Raw genomic sequence first — 16,466 nt, 5'->3', positions numbered from 1 at the left:
TTGCAGGTTTTTTTGCATGCAAATGTAGAAGTGATTTTCAGGCTAGCTTAGCACAACACTTAAGCTACCCTTAAAAATACTTTTTAAAATACAACATAGGAACATAGGAGGTTCCACTCGAATATGAGAAAGAATTTCTTCACGGTGAGGGTGCCAGAGCCCTGGAACAGGCTGCCCAGGGAGGTTGTGGAGTCCCCTTCTCCGGAGATTTTCAAGACCCGCCTGGATGCAGTCCTGAGTAGCATTCTCTAAGCAATCCTGCTTCAGCAGGGGAGTTGGACTAGATGATCTATATGGTCCCTTCCAACTCTAAAAAAAATTCAGTGAAATTCAGTGAAATAACTTGAACTAAAACAAAACCCAAAACAAACCAAAAAAGCCCCCACATGCTAATTAAGCGCTTATTTCTCGAATTCTAACTGTTAGGAATATTTGGACATTTTAGCATTAAGGAAACCATACTTGTTGAGACCTAACTGCCAGATTTCTCAAAGTTTCATAGAATACTCTATTAGTATCAGAAGAGCAAAAAAATAAAATTTTGCTATTTTTCTTTCAGGGATATGAAGACTGAAACAAGTATGACCTAACTCTCCAAAAACTGAAAGAAGCACTATAATCTGCTGCTTCAGTTTCTAAACCTAGGAAGAGGCACTACCGAGTAACTGCTCAGATGAAGTTTCAGGTGTTTTAAAGGAACCTGGGCAGAGTAAAGTAAAAACAAAATAATAATAATTAAAAAAAAAATAATCAAATTAGCTTTTTTCTCTTAAACACACTTGACAATAAACAGCATAAAATGGTGAAATGAAATATTGCGCTACAGTAAGCTGTGTTTTAGAAGAGACTTCTGTTTTTCTAGAGTCTGTCACTCACTATAGGCATAAAATTTCAAAGACTGAATTTATCTTTTTAGAACTTTAATGACAATTATTTCCTATTATTATAACTTTGTGAACAGAACATTTGTAATGCAATTCACTAGACCTGAAGGCATGCACATGTGCAATCCTCTCTTCCTGGTAACATATTCTGTGGTTTAACTACACACGGACTAAAAAAAAAAAAAAAAGAAAAGAAGAAAAAAAAGTTCTCTGTAGTAATTTTCGAGTTTCCATTCCTCTTGTTTCTAAAAGCATCCTCGTGTCATTCCATTAAAAACAAAAAATACCGACTGCTAATAGATAGCTAGCCATATACTATCAATAACTCAAAGATGAATATCCTCATGTGAATATCCTCATGTTTTGTTTTCAATACACCTGTCCTGGGTTAAGCGACACAGGACTAACTTTTCTTCTAATGCTGGGGAAAACTGCGCTTTTCGAAGACTCTAGTGTCTAAATTTGTGAAAATATTTACCTTATAGCCAGCCAGGCTCTGTGGGATTCAAGGTCTCGGTGTTTTCGAGCCTTGCCAGGTGCAGGGATGAGGAGGAGCGAGGCCTGGGCACTTGACCCAGGCCTGCCAACAGGAGTATTTCATACCATGAACGTCACATTCAATATAAATTAGAACGTTTGCTGCGTAGGTCTCTCTCCCTTGATGGCAGCGGTCCAGAGAACCCCTTGCCCCGGTGCCGGACCCCTGAGGCCTTCCCTTCCTCCCAAAGCCGTTGCGCTCACAGTGTCCGACATTTGTTGTCCACTGCTGGGAGTGCACAGCTTCCTACTGATAGAATTGGCTGAGTATAATCCTTGTATATTTTATATTGGTATCGGGGTCAATACTGGTTCTTTAGTGTTATTGTTAATTCTTTAGTCTTATCCTATTAAATCTATTTATATTTCAACCCTCGTGTTTCTTTGTGTTCCCCGATTCCCCTTCCTGGGTGGGGAGGGGTCATTGGGTGATAGAATAATTGTCTAAACAACAATAAATTGTTATGGGTTTTCTCAAACCATAACAGCACCCTTACTGCTTTGTTCATCTTCACATTTAGTCTCACTACCTGATTGAAATCCAATCACATTCTGCAATGTTTTCCTCACTGTACATCACAACATAACTGCAAGTGTCTGTAACAGTCATGCAAATATATGCTCCGTATCTACCTCTCTTCACTCAGTTGCACACAATGGACAGTTCAATGCCAGTACTGCCTCCTGCATTATCAAAACATTGATTTTATTCAAGTCTAGTTAACAGACATGTTCACAGTGATAACGCAAGACAAAGAACTGAGCTTGAGATGTTATGTCTGCCTGAAAAAGTACCAGCTACTAACATTTTCCCTGTCAAAATCACAGAATCAAAGAATGGCTGAGGTTGGAAGGGACCTCTGGAGGTCATTTGGGGGTCCAATCTCGCTGCTCAAGCAGGGACATCTGGAGCCAGTTACCCAGGATCATGTCCAGACAGCTTTTGAATATCTCCAAGGAGGGAGACTCCACAAGTTCCCTGGGCAACCTGCGCCCATAACTCTGCCAAGATTAATGTCAGCAACAGATACGTTATCAATATTCAGCTTTTATAGCTCTTTTTGTATCTCAGAACACTGTACAAGTGGCATCAGTAACATCATTCCTATTAAAATAAATAAAACTCGTAGCAAATTTAAAACAATTTCCCAATATTTTTTGTTAGTACAAGAACAAAAAATATAATTTAGATAGATTTGCCTAGTGTTCTTCTTTCATTAAGTTGAGCCATTAAACTTTTGGGTTGTGCCCAGTAACTCCATAGGTATATGGAGTATGGTATATATTACCTTTTATATTTGGACGTCGCTTTCTCTTCCTCGTAGATAGTCGCGAACTAACGCTAATTGATATTTCATCTTTACATTGATGACAACCTAAAAGGACCCCATTTCTTTGGTACACTGAAGGATCTTGTGCATTCTACTGAAAAAAAAAAAGTAATTTTGAAGAGTTGCTTGAACTTAAATTTATAGTATTATGTGACATTAATATGTCTGTATTCTGATGGGGAACATGCTTAAAAAATAAGAACAAAAACCTAAAGTGTATGTATACAGTTGTGTGCATATCATGATTATGTACATGTGTTTGCATTAAAAGCATGTCTAGCAGATTTGTTTTGATGTTTTTTGGTTTTACTGCTACTTTCAAACCCAGTCTTTACTTTTCATTTTGCATGTTTTGCTCTTACGGACTACATGCATTGCTTTTTCAGGTGATGGTCAGCTGTACCAAAAAGAAGTATTATTCTCTCTCAAGCATGTTGTGAAAAGGCCTCTGCTTATTACTTCTTGACTTTCTATGAGACACTAAAGAGCTCTGAAATATGCCTCTTGCGTCCTCCTTAAGTGCTTAAAAAAAACCCCCAAAAAACCAAACAAACAAAAACCCCCTTTGTCTAAGGGGTAGGCAACAAAACAGTCACATTGAAACAGTTTGAGTAAAATGTTTCCTTGAGTTTTACCGGCTTGTGAGTTTATTGGCTTTCTGTTCTAGTCTACACAGCTTTTGGAGTAAATGTCTGAATCTCTAATGGAAATAAGCAATCTGAGATAACTATTAACTACTTCCTTGTTACAGATGACAAGAACTTTTACGTGTCCTTCCCCCCCCCCGATCACTTTTTGTGAAGAAGCAATAACTTTTTAGGGCTTGTTTTTTTAGTGATATTGATGTTTCTGATAAAGCTTCCATAACCTATAACAAGTTCATTTTTTATAGTTATCCCAGTGAGATCATATTATGAATTTCTCTTTATTCTTATAGGTAGTAAAGCTGCACACAAAACTTGGCAAACCCATTCCTTCAACTGAACCTAATGTGGTTACCCAAGCTACTTCCTCAACATCCACATTTGCTTCCAAACCAACCGCCTCTGCTTCAAATATAGCAACTAGCAGCAGCACTGTGAACTCCTCTGTTGCATCCTCTGTGGTGAAAATTCTTACTCCCACAGTAAACGCACCACTTAACATGGCATCCAACAACAAAACATCTTCAACCACTGCTAATATAGCTGTAAAGAAAATATCTACACCGAAAATAAACTTTGTTGGCAAGTACAGAAGTCAGTCTTTATTTTGAAACCTAACCTATTCTATTTTTTTTAAAGATCTTAGTGCAACAAATACAAATTTATTTAGTTAACTTTATGCATGAGTAACTCTGTTGTGTTTAAGAGGATTACTGATAGGTGAAAATAAGCGTGTATATAAAAGTTTTGCTTCACAATTTATGGTGTTTTCTGCCCTGTTGTCTCCACCTGACCTCTCTTGGAGGCTTCTCCCACCTTCATAAGAAGCCTCCCACCTTTGGTTTCTTATGTAGTAGCTGTTGGAGTATTGCAGTTTATAATTCCCGTTGGTCCTAATTTCAGTTTACAGCCTGGGCTGTTAAGACAACCTGGAGTAGGTTGGCAGTTGACAACTGGGCAATTGAAACATCCTTGTAACACTGGAAATCTAACAGTGGAAACTTTTGAAATAAGCATGACAGACATTTAGAGACAGGAAGCAGTTGTTCAACAATAAGCTACCCTGCTCTTGAAGGAAAGACCTATGCAGTTGCAACACTGAGAGAATACTACCTTTGTTAGTAAAAACATTATAAGGTTTTGAAGTACTTTTTTGGATCCATTTACAAAAAAAAAATCTGACAAAAAAAAAAAGATGATTGAAATATATTTGCTGAGTTGTTCCCATTTAGTCCTCTCTCTTTTGAAAAAGCATGAAAATGAATGATGAAAATTGCAACTATATAAAGCAAAAGTTTTTCTTCCTAAACTAAGCTAAACTAAACTAAAAAACTGTTTAAATAACTTTTTTGTTAAACTTTTTTTTAAAAAAACCTTTCATTGTATTTAAAATATGTTTAAGGTTTAACTAATTTTAAAAGACTGATAATGCTTTGACCAGAACATTGATACTTGCAAATAAAGCCTTCAGTTTGCATATCATGTGTAATTATATTCTCATTTTATGAAAGTTAACGATTTAACTTTTTTGATTTCTAGGTGGTAATAAGCTTCAGACGACAGGAAGTAAACTGGAAGAAATGAAATCAGCTGAAAGTGTTAAAACAACAACTGCTTCTACAGTACAAACACAGGAAGTAAAACCAGACACAGCAGCTGAACCAGTGACTCCTACGACTCTTGCTGTCTTGCAAAGCGATGTCCAGCCAGTGGGCCATGACTATGTGGAAGAGGTATTGATATGAAAACTTGGATTATTTTTTAACTATTTTACTGAAAATTTATTCAACATGAAACAATCACAGAATGGCTGAGGTTGGAAGGGGCCTCTGGAAGTCATCTGGTCCAACCCCCCTGCTCAAGCAGGGCCACCTAGAGCCAGTTGCCCAGGATCATGTCCAGGCAGCTTTTGAATATCTCCAAGGAGGGAGACTCCACAAGTTCCCTGGGCAACCTGTGCCAGTGCTCAGTTACCCTCACGGTAAAAAAAAAAAATCAACCAAAAAAAAAAAACCACCCCCAAAAAAAAGTGTTTCCTGATGTTCAGAAGGATCCTGTCACTGGGCACCACTGAAAAGAGCCTGGCTCTGTCCTCTTTGCACCCTCCCTCTGGGTATTTGTATACATTAATAAGATCCCCCCTGAGCCTTCTCATCTCTCGGCTAAACAGTCCCAAGCTCTCTCAGCCTTTCCTCATAGGAGAGAGGCTCCAGTCTTTTCATCATCTTTGTGGCCTTTCATCGGACTCTCTCCAGTATGTCCATGTCTCTCTTGCACTGGGGAGCCCAGAACTGGACACAGGACTCCAGGTGTGGCCTCGCCGGTGCTGAATTAGAGAGGAAGGATCAGCTCCCTCAACCTGCTGGCAATACTTTGTCTAATGCAGCCCAGGATGCCATTTGCCTTCTTTGCTGCAAGGGCACATTGTTGGCTCAAGTTCAACTTGGTGTTCACCAGGACCCCCCAGGTCCTTTTCTGCCAAGCTGCTTTCCAGCTGGGTGGCCCCCAGCATATATTGGTGCATGTAGTTGTTCCTCCCCAGGTGCAGGATTTTGCACTTCCCCCTGTTGGACTTGACGAGGTTCCCGTCAGCCCATTTCTCCAGCCTGTTGAGATCTCTCTCTGGATGGCAGCGCAACCCTCTGGCACATCAGCCACTGCTCCCAGTTTTGTGTCATCAGCAAACTTGCTGAGGGTACACTCTGCTCCATCATCCAGATCATTAATGAAGACCTTAATCAGAAAATATGCTAAAATTGGCAAGTTCTCTATAAAAGGAGAGAAACTTCACTAGTATGGAAAATTGTATTCAGTTCTTAAAACATTCTGTATTTCCTGCCTTAAGCTACTATTTTGCTTTTCTAGGTACCAATAATGTAACTACACTGTAATCTACCATTGTTGCATTTAAGTAGCAGACAAAATTTTACACATAATTTAACACCCCAGAGTTAAGCCTACAGCCATCAATCCATTTTGAAGTTACAACTACAAAGAACGTAACTATACCATTAACAGAAAAGTTTCCCCAAGTGCTCGGTTCCTAAAGACATGAGCCTGTTGCAAATTTAAACTAGTTGGCAGACTTCCCTCCTAAAAATGACAAAGGCTCCTCTGATTAGGACCTTTTCTCCCCAATTCTCACCACCTCCTCTGTTTCCCCATCATTAGTCAACTGCAATACTGGCATACAGCCCATGTTAAATACCCAGAGCCCCTTATTGCCTTTTGAATGTTGTCATATCTCCTCTGAGAGTGAGACCTCATTGATTTAAAATAAGCCTATTGAAATCTTTTTTATATACAGTAGTAACTTACTGGAGGCTTCTTGTGTACATTAAATAAGCTAGAACAGCATGTTTAAGATAGCACTTAACACTAACATAGATCGAACAAAGGAGAAACAGCACCATGCAGCTCAGTCATATTCAGTGAAGTCCCTTTTGCTAAAAACGCGTATCCTTTAAGATGTGACACAACTCAAGATAGCATGGGCATAAAATTCACAGAAAGAAAGCATTTGGAGTTTTTACACTATGATATATGTACATCCATCCTATAAAACAACTATGATTACTTCCATTCCCCATGCATTTTAGAATGGGGTGCGTATAACACGATACTTTAAGATGAATAAATGTTTTTCATAACATAAGTTTAAGTCTAGTAGCGCATTTTCACTTCAGAATAAGCCTTAAGTCCTACTCAGTACTGTCCCTATCTTCCTGTTGTCCACCACAGAATCACAGAATGATATGGGGTTGGAAGGGACCTCTGGAGATCATCTAGTCCAACCCCCCTGCCAAAGCAGGTCCACCTAGAGCAGGTTGCACAGGAACGTGTCCAGGTGGGTTTTGAATGTCTCCAGAGACGGAGACTCCACCACCTCTCTGGGCAGCCTGTTCCAGGGCTCTGCCACCCTCAAAGTAAAGAAGTTCCTCCTCATGTTTAGATGGAACTTCTTATGTACAAGTTTGTGCCCGTTACCTCTTCTCCTGTCACTGGGCACCACTGAAAAAAGACTGGCCCCATCCTCTTGACACCCACCCTTTAAGTATTTCATAGAATCATAGAATCATAGAATTGTCTAGGTTGGAAGGGACCTTTAAGATCATCTAGTCCAACCATCAACCTAACTGAAAAAAACCAAAAAAGCACATCACTAAACCATGTCACTAAGCACTATGTCAACCGGTCTTTTGAATACCTCCAGGGATGGTGCCTCAACCGCTTCCCTGGGCAGCCCATTCCAATGCTTAATAACCCTTTCAGTGTAAAAATTTTTCCTGATGTCCAATCTGAACCTCCCCTGGCGCAACTTGAGGCCATTTCCTCTTGTCCTATCGCCTGTGTCTTGGGAGAAGAGACCGACCCCCACCTCTCTACAACCTCCTTTCAGGTAGTTGTAGAGAGCGATAAGGTCTGCCCTCAGCCTCCTCTTCTCTAGGCTGAATAACCCCAGCTCCCTCAGCCTCTCCTCATAAGACTTGCTCTCCAGACCCCTCACCAGCTTTGTTGCATAGGCGTTGATCAGATCCCCCCTCAGTCTTCTCTTCTCCAGACTAAAAAGACCCAAGTCCCTCAGCCTTTCCTCGCAAGAGAGATGCTTCAGGCCCCTAATCATCTTTGTAGCCCTCTGCTGTACCCTCTCCAGCAGTTGCCTGTCCTTCTTGCACTGGGGAGCCCAGAATCAGACACAGTACTCCAGATGGGGCCTCACCAGGGCAGGGTAGAGGGGAAGGATAACCTCCCTCCACCTGCTGGCCACACTCTTCCTGATGCACCCCAGGATGCCATTGGCCTTCCTGGCCACAAGGGCACATTGCTGGCTCATGGTCATCCTGTTGTCCACCAGGACTCCCAGGTCTTTCTTCTCAGAGCTGCTCTCCAGCAGGTCAGCCCCCAACCTGTACTGGTGCACGGGGTTATTCCTCCCCAGGTGCAGCACCCTACACTTGCCCTTGTTGAATTTCATCAGGTTCCTCTCTGCCCAACTCTCCAGCCTGTCCAGGTCTCGCTGTATGGCGGGAGTACACCAGTACAAGTCTGTATTATGTTTAGTGATACTTTAAGCTTGGGCTAGTAGGTCTGTGTGGATTACAGCCCTAACATCTCTGAAAGACTGAATACTTTTGAAAACAGTATCTAGTTGAAGAGATAACTGGGGCAGGCACTGAAGACAAAAGTAAAGCTAATTAGAAGTACTAGCAAATGTGAAAAAACACTCCACCCCCAAACAATTCTCAATAACCAACTTATCCATCCACAGCATTTCACCTTCCTTTGCTGTTTCACACTAGTCTCGAATATCCTGTAACATCATGGACTGCACTTGAATTCCAACCTAGGTATAATTGCAGTAGTTCACTTCCATATGACTGCATCCTTAACCTAAACGCACAGACACTGTGATTGGTTCTGGACCCTAACTGCTACAATTGCCTTTATCTGTGAAGGCCCAAACCACAACAGTAATATTCATGCTACTGGATAGCAATTCAAAGTTAACAAATCACTCCTAACTACCCAAGAATCTCCCCATCTGTGACCTGTCTCATTAGAGAAGGGACACAGTATGAACATCACTAAGATGAAAACTCAGACACTCAAAGAGTGTTTATCTTAACAGAAACCAAAATCTTAACACAAGGTTAATTAAATGAGACCACCACATTTGCACACTTCTCTGTCCAAACATTTCTTAATGTCCCTATCTCTCTATCACCATCCCCACATTTCAGTCAGCCAACTTTAAAATAAAAACATAACTACGTCTCTTCTCCAGCACTGAATCAAGAATGCTAATTTTTATTTTTTAACTTTTTTTTTAACATATGAAAGACAAGCCGATATTCAGTTGTTCATTTCAAACTGAATATACACACAGTGGTTCAGGTGGCCTACAGAGCACGCACACACACGCGCGCACACACACGCGCACACACACAAAGTAAAAAGGACTAGTATCACCAAATTCCACATTTATTTCAGGTTCCTAAATAGATGGATTAATACAATTACTTAAATAAGTAACAGATGAGTTTTGCATTGCATGCAGGTTTATAAGCTTAGGCCCCAATACCACCACTAGCAGAAAGTACAAAGGTATTGCAATATTCAGAGAAATTTCCATAATCTGATGCTTCTCTCATTAGGTGATTATGTTATTACTGGGTAGTGCACACAAAGAATTTTGAGCAGGGCAGCAGGAAATTTTGTTCAGTGACAACACTGAAAGGAACAAGAATGCTTCTAATCCATTATTTACAGGTTTATAAAGGGCACTTAGCTCTTTTGCTGCCTTTGATTAAATATGAAACAAGTTAAGATTTCAAGTGTGCTTTATGAAAACTAGTATTTATGAACTAATAAAACCAGACATCTATTCCCTTTCTTATCTAGTCAATTCAGGGAACTATACTGCTTACACGGTTACAACAGTAAATACGTTATCAACTCCTGCACACACTACTCATGAATTTCCCAAATCCAAGATCTAACATCTGGCCTTTATAACTGCTTCAAATATCAGTATTTAATGTTAAGACTATATTCCTTGGACAAATTTTAATTTATCCTTCATGTGAAGGATGAGGAATGAGCTTTCAATCCACCTCACTGTATGCTTATCCAGCCCACACATCAACAGCTTTTCTATGAGGATATTACAGTGAGACTGTGTCAGAGGCCTTACTGAAGTTCAGGTAGACAATATCAACTGCTCTCCCCTCATCTACCAGACTGGTCATTTCACCGCAGAAGTTTATCAAGTTGATCAAGCAGGACTTCCCCTTGGTGAAGCCATGCTGCCTATTGATGATGATTTTCTTGTCCTTAATGTGCCTGGAAATGATTTCCAGGATTAGCTGCTCCGTCACCTTCCCAGGGGTCAAGGTGAGGCTGACTGGCCTGTAATTCCCTGGGTCCTCCTTGAAGATAAGAGTGACCAGGCATTGAACCTGCAAAGGCTTGTGCATATGTTTACATTTTTGTATTGTGCATGTTTCTTTTGAGCTCAATGGGTCATTCTTCATGTGGGTGGCATGAGATGTGTGGATGAAGTCTGATGTAAATTTTTCATCATTTGCAGGTTTGTAATTATTCAATCAATATGTCCACGCTAGAGTTTAAAGCTGTGTACTCTTTGTAATGGAAGAACTTTGTTCTTTGTTCATTACCAAACACAATGGTGTGTTTGTCATAATTGAAAGTTCTATTTTGCTTTCAGTTACCGTGTGAACTTTTTAGCGTGTTTTGAGATGGGTAGACGTTATCCAGTGTCACTGAATTAGATTAATTTTTACATCAGCTTGCTTTGGTTGGGTTTTTTTTAAAAAAAAAAAAAGCCAAACGTGTTAAACTTTATTTTCCAGGTAAGAAATGATGAAGGAAAGGTGATCCGCTTTCACTGTAAACTTTGTGAATGCAGTTTTAATGATCCTAATGCCAAGGAGATGCACTTAAAAGGGAGGCGGCACAGACTCCAGTATAAGGTTAGTAGAAATGCTAATGCTTCTATCTGAAAATCCACCAGATGTCAGCTGACTGATTGCGTGTTCTTACATTTAAAGACTAATCAAAAGTAGGTACTCTGAGTAAACAGCATATAAAAAAAGCTAGAGAAATATATTTCTTAGGGAGTATAGTCTTTAAAGTAGTAATGCAGACTGTGAAACTGCATTTTGGTTTGCGTTTTGTTTTTTTAAACATTTTTAACATTGCTTTCAGGCAACCTTTATAACGTTAAAATATTGTACAACATGTGCAAGCAACAGTAGGTGCTTTATGTTGTTTACCATGAATTTCAAATAGTGTAAAAAAGTAGCGCTCAATGTTTTTGGCAGGATAAACCACATAAACCCTTTGTGGAGACATTTGAGAAACAAGTGGTGCAGACTTTTTAGTCATGAATGGAGACACACCTATATTAACATATGGTGTGTGTTTTGATTATTATAAGATTATATAGGAAAAATCTACTGTGGTCACAGGAGATACAGTGGGCCTGCATAATCATGAAAGGGATGAAAGAAGAGAAAAAATTTTAAGAAGCTATTTCCCTGAACCCAATAGTTCTAATACATTTTCCCTTCACTACGATTAATGCTAATTAGAATATTGTCATTTTGAGAAACTGGAATTCCAACAAGGTTTATACTGGTCTACAACAAGTCTAGAATTAAATACAGAAAACCTTTACTACAAGCATGCTTCAAATATTTAATATAGCAGATTTTTCTGCTTTGAAATCATTTATTATCAGAAACTATCTAGACTCTTCTTTCTGATACAAAGTTTTTCTTCTGCCTGTCTCCAGATGAAGATTTAAGTTTCATACTTTGAGACATTCCAAGAAAGGCTTTTATCCTAAAGAGAATTGCACAGCTTTTTTGCACTTTGCTGAATTAAGTGCTGAAATCAACAGGATCCTACATATATCATCATTAGGGAGCACTGACTGAGATTCCTTTAAAGTTGCAGCCTGAAGTTCTCCCAGTGCACCAGAATTTCTGACAGCCATTTTGTCAAGATATAACCTCCAAAAAACTTATCTAGTAACGTGATTATTATGAAAGTTTCTCTTACTATAAAAACTACAGCACTACGACTTCTAAATGGCATATCAAAAAACTAATGTCTTCGGTTTCAAGTGTCTGATTTGCCCTCCTAAAGCAACTTGCTATTTTGAGCAACTTCTTTAAAATCTGTGGATTAGTTCTGTGGTCAGAATTTTTTTTTTTTTTTTGGCAGATTTATGAGACTCATCTATATATTAACTGCACAGATAAACATCTGTTTGTATTCTCTATTATCCTAGTTTCTAATGACACAGGAATTTTGTTATTCTATAAACTGTTACTTTGAATACTGTTAACAATCTTAGAGGATTTGTTGCAATATTAAATCTTTTATTATCTTCCCCTGCCACCATCATCTCTTTCTCAAATATATTGGAGTGGAACATACATTTTGTAGAACTCCGTAAACAAGCTACTAAGGACCTGCCAAACCTGCTTCATGAAGGTAAGCTCCCTTTTAGACATTTAAGTGACTCCCGCGTTCTGCTCAAAATATTAAATTCATTCTTATGAAAGGACTGCTTTAACACCGATTGCTGTGTCAGCATGCTTTCAGATGTGGCAAATATACAAATCATTTATAAGATACAGAGTCTTTTACTGATACACAAATGGTATAATATCTTGTGCTTGTGATAGCAAAGGAAAAAGCTTCTTTCAATCATTTTTTCCATTTTCTCAAGAACGCATTTTGGATTAACTATGAAAACAGTTTTGAACTTTAACTTTATTCCAATTATACGTTTGTATATTGCAATTCAAAAGGAAATTTCAAATGAGTATTTCAGGTTCTTCAGCCTATAGACGACCTCAGCTACACAATAAAAGGAATAATAATTTAAAAAAAATTAACCTCCACTTCAAAAGTGCAGTTATATGAATCTCAGTTTATTATTCACTTAAAAAAATATGTTTATTTACTCACACAAAAAAATTCCTCTATGCTATTTCGAAACTCCTTCATACCCCATCATTATGGTTTGAGAAAACCCATAACAATTTATTGTCGTTTAGACAATTATTCTATCACCCAATGATACCTCCCCACCAGAAAGGGGAATTGGGGAACACGAAGAAACACAAGGGTTGAAATATAAATAGATTTAATAGGATAAGACTAAAGAATTAACAATAACACTAAAGAACCAATATTAATCCCGATACCAATATAAAATATACAAGGATTATACTCGGCCAATTCTAAACTAAGTTTAATCCTCTCCTTTAACTATTATACATTGGAGAAAATGAAAATTAATGTACTTTATGTCCATTTTCAGTAAAGAATAGATTGGGAGTCATTCCAAGACCCCCATAAAACTGTATATTCATAAAACTCTCAGGTATGCCATTTTGATTAGCTAGTTAACAGTAGCACACATCTGCATTCATTTGTTAATAACCCCTCATATATTTGCTTTATTATTCTGTTTTTCCCATTAACCAAAACTTCAGAGTCAAGAAGTTCTTTATTACAGATTTATGAAGTGAAGAATGTAGATTTAAACGTGGACTTCAAGGTACTACTTCAATAAAAGCAAAAAAATGTTAAGATGTTCCTGACTGGATGTGTTTTTTGCCAAATCAAGTAATTTGATTTCAGAAAGAGTGAGATAATAGGTGCTACCAATTACTAACACTGATACAGAATTTGAATGCACGAGTACAAAGATACAAAGATTTAAGGCAGTATGTCTATACAAGATGTACAGTTACAGACCCCTGAGTTCCACTTTAAGACCTGCTCTTGGTCTTAGATATTTAAGTAGGAAACCTTTTCAAAAGGTGCCTGACCCCAAAAATACCTTATCTACTTTCTGAGTGACAGTAATTATAGCATTGCTTCAGGGGAACGAGACAGTCCCCTGTGTTTTCTGGTGCTTCAGCTCTTCCCTTACTATGCAGTCTCCCATAGGTTGGGTCAGTGTAATTTTAACCTATGTTAAAAAGGATTCCATCCTCCCACACTGACATAGGGGGGAGGCAAAAACTTGGGAAACAAAGCCCATCTTCCCTGAAGTTGAAGAAGGGCCCGGGGGCGGCAGACAGTAACTCGCTGATGTTGTTGAACGCAAGTGGCCATTTTAATTTAAGGACCTGATGCTGCCGCTGATTCTCCTCCTCCTCCGTGGTGCCCGGCTCCACCTCCCCACCCTCACACGACTGGGAATAAAGGGAGGCCTTTACCAGGAGGGTAAGAAAACACACCCGCGGGCGGGGCAGACAAACGGAAGGATCCCAAGCACAACCATGCCGGAGGAGCAGGGTGCAGAAGAGATTCCCCACGCGGGGCGGGGGATGGGAGCCAGTCCCGAGAACTCACCCCCGAGGGGGCGGAGAGATCCCGGTCAGGGACACGGGACCAGAGGCAAAAAGGAGAGAGGTGGCTCCGGGACCGAATAGCGAGAGGGGCAGGGAGGGGTCGCGGCGGTTACCTATACTGGGCAGCAGCCCCGCTATGGGTGAAACCAAAGTAGTTGCCGGTGGCCATTTTGGCATCTTCTCCCAGCCGGCTGGGTACTGCGGCGACGATAACCATGAGGCAGAGGCGGCGGCGGCAGTCGGGGCCATGACAGGAGGCCCGGCAGGAGGAGGAGGCGAAGTGGGGGGAGGGGAAGGAAGAGAAGGGGACAGACAGAAAAGAGACAGAAAAAGCGCGCGAGCGCCAGGTCAGACACAGCGCCTCAGGATCCCCCTCCCCGTTCCCCCACCCTACGCGCGGGCCGCCTCCCCCTTCCCCTCACCGACGCCCACCCACGCACACGGACACACATAAACACCGAGCGCCATTACTTACCATAGGTGAACGAAACTACCGGGCATATAGGAATCATGAGTCCAAACAGGCAACAACAACGGCAGCGGCGGCTAAACTCTCAACTCTAACCCCCTCCTCGCTACCGCGCTCGCTCCCTTCCTCTCCCCCCCCCCCCCCCCCCCCACACACACACACACACACACACACACACCCCTACGACGACAACGGCAGAGTGCAGTCAGGCCAGAGCCGTGCGCACACACGAGATTTATGAGGGGCCGCTGGGAGTTGTAGTCCGACCCATGACTACGTTCCCTCCCCCCCCACCCGCAAAAGAGCGCGCTTAATGCTGCAGGAACCGCCGCCACGCTTGAGGCGCGAATCCTCATGTACGCATGCGCGGGATGTGCAAAGGCTTTTGGGAGCTGTAGTCTCCCTCCATGAGGCCCAGGCGCGAGGGAGAGCTGCTTTTAGAGGAGCGCTGCACGTACCGCCCGCTTGCCTCCTTCCTCTCTTCATTATACCGTGTTCTGCACCTACAGTCGCACTGCACCTGTACCTGTGGTCTCATATTGCAAAGATGGGGTCGGTTTCTCATTCTTGCCTGCAAAGGCACAACACAATGCAGTAGGTAGCTCAAGTAACAGAAAGCTAGGTGAAACAGGTCACCACTGCCCTTGCCACATACTGGTGTTTGTCCCCACGCATGTACTGCAGGTGTCAGTATTTACCAGTTTTCCCATGCAAGCACATTTTCAGCTGAAGACTGACATATGATTCTATATGCAACAGGTACCTAGTTAGCACTCTTGCAAAGTCACGGAGCTAGAAGGCAGACCTGCAGCTAGCACACATGTGCAGAGTTCACAGCAAGACCTAGGACTTGTCTAACCTTGCAACAAGTTTTAGAATCACCTGGGTTCCGGGGTGCACCACCACAACCACATATGAGAAGAGCAACATAGCTGTCATCCAGCTAAAGCCATGTACACATTGTCTGACCTGCCCCCAAGGCGCCACAGCTGACACATACACAAATAAATTGTGCAATAGTTCCCATGTTCTTATTGTACATGTGAGGTAAAGCCTCACCCATACAGGGCCCATTTATCTGAAGTTTTTAAGAACCAGTAGTCCATCAGATTGCTCCTAAAAACTGTTGGGCAGTATATTACAGTCAGTGCAGTAAGTGCTCCCGTTCAAAGTGACTGAATTTGCATCTGTTCCCTGTAACCCTGTTCCACTTTCCCTCTGAGCAGCAGATGCTTCTCAAAGCTCTGAACAAAGAAAAACTTAAATCCTTAAATACTTGCACATACTTAAACATCTTGCATGTGTACTTTGTCTTCACTATGATGTGCACTTTTCTAATTGTCTAAACTAATCAAGACTCATAAAACACTCACTTCTGGATTAATTAAAAAGTGATCATTTTAAAAGTATTTGTTTTCCATAAGCCATACCTGTTCAAAACATCCCTGCTTAGGATCTCCCACAGTCCTCACAAAAGCATGGGTTTCCCTTATCCCACAGTACCAGCAATCATCTTAGGCAGTAAGACTTCAACAAAGATATTTTTTTTCATAGAATAAATGAGATTGGAAAGTCATTTATCATCTAAAGCTTACATTATTGCAGCTTATATTGGGTTTATGTGGCAAGGTTTGGGGGGGGGGGGGGGGGGGGGGCAGAAGCCAGAAGCTTCCCCCATGTCCAACAGAGCCAGTGCAGCT

The 16,466-nt window shown here is 40.9% G+C and overlaps 1 protein-coding gene across 1 annotated transcript in view; it reads right to left on the bottom strand.

Moving 5' to 3' along the window:
* The window catches only part of LOC141476549 (zinc finger RNA-binding protein-like), a 73,130-nt gene extending 58,174 nt beyond the window's left edge, over nt 1-14,956 (bottom strand). Inside the window, exons 1-2 of the mRNA XM_074165230.1 lie at nt 14,773-14,956; nt 14,411-14,495 (exon numbers count right to left, since the gene is read on the bottom strand). Coding sequence (XP_074021331.1) covers nt 14,411-14,495; nt 14,773-14,809 — 122 coding nt within the window. The 5' untranslated portion in view covers nt 14,810-14,956. The remainder of the gene's footprint in view (nt 1-14,410; nt 14,496-14,772) is intronic.
* Between the last annotated feature and the right edge of the window lie 1,510 nt (nt 14,957-16,466).

This window comes from Numenius arquata, chromosome W (assembly GCF_964106895.1).
Source record: "Numenius arquata chromosome W, bNumArq3.hap1.1, whole genome shotgun sequence".
NCBI lineage: Eukaryota > Metazoa > Chordata > Aves > Charadriiformes > Scolopacidae > Numenius > Numenius arquata.
This window is presented reverse-complemented; position numbering and strand designations above follow the sequence as displayed.